The sequence below is a fragment of the Silurus aristotelis genome (genome assembly GCF_946808225.1).
Source record: "Silurus aristotelis genome assembly, chromosome: 7".
Classification (NCBI taxonomy): domain Eukaryota; kingdom Metazoa; phylum Chordata; class Actinopteri; order Siluriformes; family Siluridae; genus Silurus; species Silurus aristotelis.
This window is the reverse complement of record NC_139580.1, coordinates 6,296,844-6,308,574: the sequence shown is the minus strand read 5'-3', so window position 1 is coordinate 6,308,574 and position 11,731 is coordinate 6,296,844. Positions and strand designations below refer to the sequence as shown.

The following is an 11,731-nucleotide window of genomic DNA, read 5'->3' as shown; positions in this document are numbered from 1 at the left end:
TTTTCATTTACAAGTTTCTTACTGATAACAAACTGCAGTCTGAAGAACTGATGACTGTTTTTTGCTGTTGTGAAAAGAACTAAGTTGTTTCATTTTTTAACATTAAAGTACATTTTATAACATAAAATGTAACTATAAATTTATAAAAAATGAAAACTCTAAATTATTAATAAATACATTTAATTGTGGGCAAATTGTTGTATTATGAGACTTCAAGTCATTCTGTTATTAGAACCAATTCAGCATCAACTCCACCTCCAGTACTGATTATGTTTATATGAGTTCAACCCCAAAGCTGGTATGTCAAACATATTCCCAAACACATGACCAATTTCATTTTGACCACCAACATACCACTAGTTTGCACTGCAGGTATTTATATGACCAATTATGTGTGTATACTACCCTTTGGGTGTGTATACTACCCTGTAGTTGTGTTTGGCACCCATGATAGGGCACCCTGTCTATGCTCCATGGGCACTCTATTATGGCTGGCCCTGTGCTCTTGCCCCTCGTTCTGACAAACTGGGAAATGCAAAGAAAGAAAGATTTTATCTGTGCTGTAATGGGCCAGGCCTATAGACCCATTATATCCCGTCTGTGATGTAATATCATGTTTGTATTATAACTGGCAACTGTGGGCATGGCACAATTTTTACAATTAATTCCTGAAATGTTGCCCTATTTTTGTCTACAGGTTGCTCAAACGCTCTGCATGTTTGGAAGTACATATCTGTGTGCTGTGAGCAACTCTGTGATGAAGAAAAACAAAACCACGGAGAAGAGTCATCTCTCACTGATGATCAGGACACTGAGTCTAACATTACTCTCTTATGTGCTGCAATGCTGCCACCTAGTAGTCATTTGAGCCTTAGTGACAATGAATAGATAGATAGATAGATAGATAGATAGATAGATAGATAGATAGATAGATAGATAGATAGATAGATAGATAGATAGATAGATAGATAGATAGATAGATAGATAGATAGATAGATAGATAGATAGATAGATAGAAACATGGTGGTGGAATGAGGAACTACAGGACAGCATAAGGAGAAAAAGGTTGTAGAAACAGAATTGGGATCGACAGAGTGATGAGAAAAGTAGGCAGGAGTAAAAGGAGATGCAGCAGCAGGTAAAGAGGGATGTGGTGAAAGCCAAGGAAAAGGCATATAAGGAGCTGTATAAGAAGAGAGAGAGAGAGAGAGAGAGAGAGAAGGTAGGTGGTGGGGAGATGGTAACGCAGGAAGTGGATAGGATTAGTAAGGAGGAAGTGAGAGCAGCGATTAAGAGGATCTAGAGTGGAAAGTCGGTTGGACCAGATGACATACCAGTAGAAGCATGGAGATGTTTAGGAGAGATGCAGTGGAGTTTTTAACCAGGTTGTTTAACAGGATTTTGGAAGGTGAGAGGATGCCTGAGGAATGAAAAAGGAGTGTGATATTTAAGAATAAGGGAGATGTGCAGACCTGCAGTAACTACAGGGGAATTAAGTCGATCAGTCACACCATGAAGTTATGGGAAAGAGTAGTGGAAGCCAGGCTGAGAGAAGAGGTGACCATCTGTGAGCAACAGTATGGTTTCATGCAGAGGAAGAGCACCACAGATGCATTATTTGCTTTGAGAATGTTGATGGTGAAGTATAGAGAAGGTCAGAAGGAGTGGCATGGTGTGTTTGTGGAGAAAGCGTACGACAGGGTGCCTTCCTAAGTGTCAAACTTCTCATATGCCTTTTCTTTGGCTTTCTCCACATTCCTCTTCACCTGCTGCTGCATCTCCTTGTTCTCCTGCCTCCTGTCACACCAAGTACCTTTTTGGCTGTCTCACCTATCTATCTATCTATCTATCTATCTATCTATCTATCTATCTATCTATCTATCTATCTATCTATCTATCTGTCTGTCTGTCTGTCTGTCTGTCTGTCTGTCTGTCTGTCTGTCTGTCTGTCTGTCTGTCTGTCTGTCTGTCTGTCTGTGGATTTATACATTGCTAGAGACTCGAAGCACTTTTGTAGGTCGCTCTGGACAAGAACGTCTGCTAAAAGCTTCAAATGTAAATGTAATGTAAATGTAAATGTATTGTATGAGGAAGTCTGGTGTGTCAGAAAAGTATGTGAGGGTGGTGCAGGTCATGTATGAGGACATGTATGAGGACAATGTGACATGTATGAGGACAGTGTGATGGCAGTGAAGTGTGCAGTAGGAATGACGTGTGTGTGTGTGTGTGTGTGTGTGTGTGTGTGTGTGTGTGTGTGTGTGTGTGTGTGTGTGTGTGTGTGTGTGTGTGTATAATTATGACTGTAATAATGTTATTTATACATAATTTTTTATTCTTAAAATATCGTAGATATCCTCTACATACCATCAGTTTATATGCACTGTGTATAATAATTTTGTATGTTAATACAATGTTGTACATACAATGTCTTCTCATTTTTCTTCTTCTTCGGCTTCTCCCATCAGGGGTCACCCCAGCAGATCATCATTAATTAAGGATGCAGAGGATCCATCTGCCACGCCCACATGTGTTTTGGATTACAATCTTCGTCTTCCTGCTGCATCCATTAGAGGTCGCCACAGCGAGTCATCCGTCTCCATATTACTCTGTCCTCTACATCTGGCTCTTTCACCCCCAATACCTGCATGTCTTTCCTGACCACATCAATAAACCTCCTCTTTGGCCTTCCTCTTTTCTTCCCTCCTGGTGGCTTCATCCTCAGAATTCTCCTACCGATATACCACATGTCCCTCTTCTGTACATGTCCAAACCATCTCAATTGCGCTTCCCACACCTTGTCTCCAAAACGTCCTACATTGGCTGTCCCGCTAATCCTTGTCACTCCCAACGAAAACCTCAACATCTTCAACGCTGATACCTTCAGCTCCACCTCCTGTCTTTTACTCAATGCCACTGTCTCTAAACCATAAAACATCGCAGGTCTCACCACAGTCCTATAAACTTTCCCTTTCACTCTTGCAGGTACCCTACTATCAGGGTAAAGGTTAGGTTAAAAACTCCACTGCATCTCTCCTAAACATCTCCACGCTTCTACCAGTATGTCATCTTGTCCAACCGATATTCCACTCTTCATCCTCTTAATCACTGCTCTTACTTCCTCCTTACTAATCCTATCCACTTCCTGCTTCACCATCTCCACACCATCCAACCTTCTCTCTCTCTCATTTTCCTCATTCATCAGCTGCTCAAAATACTCCCTCCACCTTCTCAACACACTCTCCTCACTAGTCAACACATTTCCATCTCCATCGTTTTTTACTCTAACTTGCAGCACATCCTTCCCAGCTCGGTCCCTCTGCCTGGCCAATCGGTACAGATCCTTTTCTTATTCCTTAGTGTCCAACCTCTTATACAGCTCCTCATATGCCTTTTCCTTGGCTTTCACCACATCATCCAGCACCTCTTCACCACCACCGAGCTCCTGTCTGACCTCTTCCCTGAACCTCACACTACAGTCTTCCTCCTTCAGTTTCCACCATCTTATTTTTCTTTTACTCTTCACTTTCTTCCTCTTCTTCTTCACCTCCAAAACCATTCTACAGACCACCATCCGATGCTGTCTAGCTACACTGTCCCCCGCCAACATGTTTCAGTCTCCAATCTCCTTCAGGTTGCATCTCCTATATAGAACATAGTCCACCTGTGTGCACCTTCCTCCACTCTGATACACCTATGATCATTCTTCTTCTTAAAATAAGTGTTCACCACTGCCATTTTCATGCTTTTAGCAAAATCTACCACCATCTGCCCTTCCACATTCCTCTCCTTAAAACCATACCCACCCATCACCTCCTTATCACATGTTCTCTTTACCTACATGCTCATTTAAGTCTGCCCCAATCACCAATCTTTTATTCCTAGATACACCATTTATCATCACCCCTTCTACTTCCAGCTTCATGTTCATCACTCTATCAGAACCTCTCTTCACCTCCACTACACTCTTACTGTACTCTTCCTTCAGAATCACCCCTACACCATTTCTCTTTTCATCCATACCATGAAAGAACAGTTTAAACCCCTGGGCCTCGACCGATCCGGTATGAAATTCTGGTTCGTGATCTGCATATTTGATTTGGCACATGTTTTGCGCTGGATGCCGTTGCATTAGGAAGGCTTGTGCAGCCCTTATGGCTGGGTTAGTTTAGTTAATAGATGGTATAGAATATAAATGTTGTATTAATATATAAAATCATCTACATCCTTTAATATAAATGCTATGTGGTGTATCGACTTGTATTCCCTACTGCCCCTTATATTTAATTTCTTTTATATGATTTAATTACACGTAAATGTAAATTTGTTTAGTTCTTTGGGGTAAAATCTCCACGACCAGTTAGAAACAAATGATCTACACTATTTCCTTCTTACGAATCAATCAAGGTTTCATTCATAAACACTAGCTGGCGCTGTGTAGTTGTAATTCCAAGTGCGGTTGTTAATTGATTATTAACGATAAAAGAGTCGATTCATTTGAATCAAATTGATGACTCGCATGTTAAACCGCTTGTAAAAAGGAATCGATTCAGTGAAGCGAGTCGGATCGGCAGTTTCGACTGGAAGGAGGCGGAGGATGAGGAGCAGCAGCAGCAGGTGAAGAAAGGGGGCGTGGTTTCAGGGGCTGTCAATCATACGCGCGCTATCGAGTCCGCTCCGGGGGAACGGGCGACGTGACCGCGTGCACAACCAAACACCGTTGTTCCTTTTTTTTTTTTTTTAGTAATTAATTGTTTCCGGTTTCGTTTCCGTTTTATGAATTATGTCGGAATGAGGCGTCCGAGTTTTGTGACACGGGGGTTACGTTCTCGCCATGGCAACCGCCGGTAAAGCGTCACGTTCGCTGTAGAGCCGTTACCGGAGGAGGCGGTGCTTTTCATCTCTTCTCTTTCATCTTCCCAAGGCGGTGATTTTATTGTGAAGCGTAACGCCAGCGCGCGTCGCCGTTACGCGTTAGGGTTCGGTAACGGAGCGCGCGGTTCGGTAACCGACTAAAGCCTCCTTCTTCCGCCACCATTACCCGCTTCGGCTGCACAGAAATGGAGGCGGTCATGGAGAGAGAGTGCAGCGCGCTCGGAGGACTTTTCCAAACAGTCATCACCGACATGAAGGTAACGCTTACCGGAACATTTTTTCATCGACTTGTGATGTCGGGAATTTGATATATTTATATGATGATGGAGATGATGCGGGGTTGCCTGGCAGCTGATGTGGACTCGGGGCTGTGCGTGTGTGTGTGTGTGTGTGCGCGCGCGCGTGCAAGAGAAGTTTAAATCCGTGTGGTGTGTATTCTACTCTTTAGGTGTGTATGTCGTCTCTTTAGGTGTGTATTCTTTAAGGTTTGTATACTCCACTTCAGGTGTGAATACTGCCCTTTAAAATGTGTATACTGCCCTTAGAGTGTGTGTACTGCCCTTAGAGTGTGTGTACTGCCCTTAGAGTGTGTATTCCTTTAGGTGTTTACACTACCTTGTAGGTGTGTGGTGTATATATTGAGCTTTAAGTAGGGATACTGCCCTTAAGGTGTTTATTCTACTCTGTAGGTGTTTATTCTGCACTGCATGTGTCTGTACTATGCTGTGGGTGTTTATTCTTCCCTTTAGGTGTGTATAATGCCCTTAAGGTGTTTATTCTACTCTGTAGGTGTTTATTCTACTCTGTAGGTGTTTATTCTGCACTGCATGTGTCTGTACTGTGGGTGTTTATTCACCCTTTATGTGTGTATAATGCCTGTAAGGTGTTTATTCTACTCTGTAGGTGTTTATTCTGCACTGTAGGTGTTTATTCTGCAATGCATGTGTCTGTACTATGCTGTGGGTGTTTATTCTTCCCTTTAGGTGTGTATAATGCCCTTAAGGTGTTTATTCTATTTTGTAGGTGTTTATTCTACTCTGTAGGTGTTTATTCTGCAATGCATGTGTCTATACTATGCTGTGGGTGTTTATTCTACCCTTTAGATGTGTTTAATGCCCTTAAGGTGTTTATTCTACTTTGTAGGTGTTTATTCTACTCCGTAACAGTAGGTGTTTAATTGGCACTGCATGTGTCTACATTACCCTGTAGGTGTGTATACAGCCATCAAGCTGTGTCTACTACCTTTTAGGTGGTATTATACTCCGTAACAGTAGGTGTTCAGGTCCCCTGGTGGTCTAGTGGTTAGGATGCGGCGCTCTCACCGCTGCAGCCCGAGTTGGATCCCCAGTCAGGGAACCAACCCCAGCCACTCTTAGTGCCGGTCCCAAGCCCGGATAAATGGGGAGGGTTGTGTTAGGAAGGGCATCCAGCCTAAAAACATGTGCCAAATCAAACATGCGGAGGATCCGCTGTGGCGACCCCTAATGGGAGAAGCCGAAAGAAAGTTTAACAGTAGGTGTTTATTCAGCACTGCATGTGTCTGTACTGTAGGTGTGTATTCTACTCTGTAGGGGTTTATTCTACTCTGTAGGTGTTTATTCTACTCTGTAGGTGTTTATTCTGCACTGCATGTGTGTACTTTAGGTGTGTATTCTACTCTGTAGGTGTTTATTTTACTCTGTAGGTGTTTATTCTGCACCGCATGTGTCTGTACTATGCTGTGGGTGTTTATTCTACTTTTTAGGTGTGTATAATGCCCTTACGGTGTTTATTCTACTCTGTAGGTGTTTATTCTACTCTGTAGGTGTTTATTCTACTCTGTAGGTGTTTATTCTACTCCGTAGGTGTTTATTCTGCACTGTAGGTGTTTATTCTGCACTGCATGTGTCTGTACAATGCTGTGGGTGTTTATTCTACTCTTTACATGTGTATAATGCCCTTAAGGTGTGTATACTACCTTTATAGGTGTGTATATTACCCTGTAGGTGTTTATTATACTCCGTAACAGTAAGTGTTTATTCAGCACTGCTTTTAAAGCTTGCAGAAGTTTATACACCATGTTGGGCATTTATGCAACACTTTAGGTATGTATTTAATACTTCATACTGTGGGTGTTTATTTACTGCTGCCGGTGTTCAATCATAACTACAGGTTTTTATATGATATTGTATCAGTTTATTCAGCACAATAGGTATGGATTTAATACTGCAAGGTGTTGATTCTAGAGTAAATGTTGTGTCTGTAGGTCTTCCAGACTATTTATTGACTGCAGTGCACCTCTTACGTTAATTCAACACTGCTCATGTTAAACACCGTAGCTATTGGAATCCAACACGCCAGGATTAGAAATTAGTTTATTAGAGGGACAGCGCATGTAGGACGTTTTGGGGACAAGGTGAGGGAGATGTGATTGAGATGGTTTGCAGAGGAGGGACATGGGGTATAGGCCAAGTCCAAGAATGTGATGAAGGAAGACATGCAGGTAGTTAGTTTGAAAGAGGCAGACGTAGAGGACAGAGTAGTATGGAGACGGATGATCCGCTGTGTCGGAGGGGGGGGGGGGGGGATTTATGACTGTAAAAAAAGAGGCGGAGTTAGAACAGAAGGGTGCGATTAGGCGATATCCAATCAGATTGTATCAGTATCACACTATTGTGATTTTTTTGGCTTTCACTCTGATGTGTGCATCCTGTGTTTGTAGCATTCTGTCTATGATGCCAATAAAAGGTTGGGGTTTTTTTTGGATCAGAACTTATCATTATTAGGCCATGCCCTCTTTCTTTTTAACTCTACTCCACCTCTCTGAGTTTTCATTTCTGAGTACAAAATGGAACTCATAAGGGTCTCATGACTAAAAGAATATGAACAATACACTGGAATGCAATATCTAGACATAAGACTGTTTCTCTGAGCTGCCAAGGAAAGCAGCTCTGTGTGTGTGTGTGTGTGTGTGTGTGTGTGTGTGTGTGTGTGTGTTTGTTTTTCACAAGAGCCTGGTAAAGCCTCTGGTAATCTCCAGACTTGGTGCGTCATCTCAGTTGCCAATGCACAGATTTAGGAGCACTAATTCAAATGCAATCCGTTTTGCTGATTATAGTGGATTCGCAGTAGATCAGATCACGAACACCAGTGTCGTCATCAGTTTACCAATGCGGTGGCTAGTCAGGTACAAACTGGGTCCTGGGGTGAGCTGGTAATCCGTTACAGGATGTACGAATGCAAACACTCGTTTACACCAAGGGACGAAGATCCAGTTTTAGATTCTGTTTAGGTGCATGGGTATTGTTTTGTCTTCCAACATGGAAAGGTTTATGGTGATTTTTTTCTTTTTCTGGCTGTATGATACATGTGTTGACATGAAAAATGCCATATATGAAAAGGAGTTATTCACTGAGACTATTCAACTGAGCCAGGGATTATTTCATGTAGAACTTATTTAGATATCAATTTATTTTAAACTGATTCAGATATAATGTGAGTGAGAACTTATTCAGATAGATAGATAGATAGATAGATAGATAGATAGATAGATAGATAGATAGATAGATAGATAGATAGATAGATAGATAGATAGATAGATAGATGGAACATGTATATATTATAGTATAATAATTCAAATACAAATATACGTCGAGAGACCCGTCTTGTTTTCTCTCTCTTATTTAGTATCGCTCTTTAATAAAGAAAACGTAGTTCTTATCCGATTAATTGACTGAACAATCGGTCGAATACTCCATGACTAAAATAAACGATAGCTGCAGCTCTATATCATAGTATGTATAGTATAAGGTATATGCAGTACGAAACGCTGTATAAGTATGAGACGCTGCGAGGATGTGCACATCTGCTGCTTTGTGAGATGCCTTACTCTTGCCAGGGGTCAACAGAGTTCAGTTTTCTCAGCATTAGAGCACATATTTAATTTTTCCCTGTTTTTGGTGTTTTAAAGCCCAATTTTAGTTCTTGCCTCTCTCTTTTTTTATCAGCAGCATCACCAGATGCTAAAACAGTGAACTGAAAAAAAAAAGTGAAAACTGAAAATATGTGCAAAAACAAAAGAGAACTGAAAATATGTCATATTGTAGGTTCTTCAAAGTAGGCATCAAGAGAATGCCAAGAGTGTGCAAAGCAGTAATCTAAGCAAAAGGTGGCTACTTTGAAGAACCTACAATATGACATATTTTCACTTGTTTTACACCTTTTTGTTATGTATATAATTCCACGTGTTAATTCATAGTTTTGATGCCTTCAGTGTGACTCTACAATTTTGAATGAGAAGGTGTGTCCAAACTTTTGGTCTGTACTGTATATGTATACATTTTATCAGTATCAGTAATCCCCCGCTTTATTCTCGCATTTCTCTCGAAATTGCATTTGCCACATAACACATTTTTTTGTCAGATTTTTCCAGACTTATTAGGAGTTTATAATGTTGAAATAATAAAGTTTATAAAGGAAAATATTTTTTTTGTAATATTAATTATACAATGAAGTAAAATGTTATATACAGTACAGTATTAACATTTTATAATTAAGAATTATATATATATATTGAGAGAGAAAAAAAGAGAAAAAGAGAGAGAGAGATGAAGTATTTCATTGCTGTGTACCTATATTATGCTATGGCAATAAAGTCTCTATCTATCTGTCTGTCTGTCTGTCTGTCTGTCTGTCTGTCTGTCTGTCTGTCTGTCTGTCTGTCTGTCTGTCTGTCTGTCTGTCTGTCTGTCTGTCTGTCTGTCCAAATAAATGATAAGAAAAACTAACTTTGTGCTTGTTCAACATTAAATGTTGTTGTTTAATAGTAAATATTAAGGAGGTGAAGACACATCATTAAGGATTGTACTCTTATAACACAGTGGTCCGTTAGTATTTTAATTGTTTCAGATGTAAGCAATGCAGGCCTGTATATTGTACAGAAAAATACAACTAATGTATGTCATTTAAATAAATATTACTGATGTAAATCTGAAGAACAGGTTCACTTTTAAACACCGAAAGCCTATCATGAAACCTCAGTGTCCTGAAACCCCACTGTAGCGGCGTAGATCATCTGCTGCCGCTTCAGCACTAATCCTGTTCACCCTGATCCCCCCCGCCCCCGCCCCCGTCCCGTCTCTGCTGGCGGTCATGCTGCCCGTGTCTGTTCATGCTGTAATCTGTGCGTCTCACCTGAAGGAACAAGACGCAAGTGCCGGATCAGTTGCTGCAGTCTTCAACAAGCAGAGGGTTTATGATGCTTTTATTTTATTACTCCGCCCTCCCCTCCACTTTCCTCCCCCCGTAGGATGAGCCTGCTTAGGTAGGCAGCGGACTTGGCCCGCATTTTGCACACGCCTGTGCTCGACTGTCCAAAAGCAGATTCAGAGGTTCACTGAGTGCAGGATCATGCTCATTTAGAGATTTAGAGGGAACCTGGCTGCTCCGAATCTTGAAGTTTTTGGTGTCCTTGCAGGTATGAGGTGATAAAGCCACAGTAAACACCTCCAGACTGAGCACTGAAAAAGTCTTTTTTAAGAATAAAAAAAAGACATTTTTGGATAAAGAAACAACGTAAAGGTTTATAGGAAAATTTAGGAAGCTTGGTGCTTAGTACATTTTTGTCATCGTAAGATCGGAAAATCGAACTTTCGTTACTCAGGGGGACATCTGTATAGAGCCCCTTTAGATAGATTGTGAATTTCTCTCTTTAAGGTGATACAACACGCATCTTTATAAAACACTAAATATGAAGTAACAGTTCACTTCTGATCCAGTTCAGGATTTAATTCAGATATAATTCAATTCAGGACTCATGTTGTTTAGTTACATGTTATTTTTCCTCCATATAAAAGTCTTCACTGTGCTTTTTGGATTCTGTTCTCTTTTTTTTTTCCCTTTTCTAATGACAGTGCTGTAAAGTACATGAATAACTGCACTTTGTTACTTTACTTAAGTCATTTTTTGGCTACTTTTTAGTTTTACTAAGTGTAAAAATGTATAACCAACTCTTACTTTCGACTCAACTACATTTCTGATTCAGAAGATGTACTTTTTTGACACTGAGCGTCACCAATTACATATTGCACCACTGTTGAAGACGTCATCAAGGTTCAACACTCCCCTGCCTGTGAGTGAATTTTTCGCACCGCTGGCCTCATTTTCAGTCCAAAAAGAAATCAAATCGTAGTCAGTTCTAAATATTTTTGTATATTTTATACACAAAGACTTACTTAAATTGTATTTGTCCATTAAATAATAATGGTTCTTCTATTTTGCGACATGAGCATGAAACTGTATTTGTCAAGTGAAGTTTATTTGTATTGCGCTTTTCACAACAGACATTGTTTTAAAGCAGCTTTACAGAATTTAACAGTTAAGGTGAACGATGTGTGTTTATCCCTGATGAGCAGCCATGGTGACTATGGCAAGGAAAAACTCCCTTAGATGTTATGAGGAAGAAACTTATAGAGGAACCAGACTCAAAGGGGAACCCATCCTCATTTGGGTGACATCAAGAATGCGATTATAAAACTTTAAACAATACAGAAAATTTTGTATATGAAATATTTGATATTCGAAGATTCTTTTTTGAAAGATCGCTTTATTTCTTTGTCTTTTTTTGTTTTGGAACGATTCGTTTGATCTTTTTCATTCAGCCATGTTGGAGAGGCAAACGAGGCAGAACCCCCCCCCCCCCCCACACACACACAAATTGACCGTTTTTGTCTTCACTAACACGTGTCATGAACTAGTGCATCTTCAATATGCGTAAAATACCCAAGTGCTCTTCAAATCAAATTCTTGAAGACTTTTACTCAAGACATTTCGGAATTGGCGACTTTGAAGTCAAAAAACGAAGTCTAAGGACTAAGGAATC

General features: G+C 40.5%; 1 protein-coding gene across 3 annotated transcripts in view; it reads left to right on the top strand.

Annotated features, from left to right (window-relative positions):
* Nucleotides 1–4,630: 4,630 nt before the first annotated feature.
* Nucleotides 4,631–11,731, top strand: part of LOC310729062 (protein MTSS 1-like) — a 31,527-nt gene continuing 24,426 nt past the window's right edge. For all 3 annotated transcript variants that reach the window (XM_083547057.1, XM_083547056.1, XM_083547055.1), the window contains exon 1: nucleotides 4,631–5,129. In XM_083547057.1, the coding sequence (XP_083403183.1) occupies nucleotides 5,058–5,129 (72 nt within the window). In that variant the 5' untranslated portion in view covers nucleotides 4,631–5,057. The remainder of the gene's footprint in view (nucleotides 5,130–11,731) is intronic.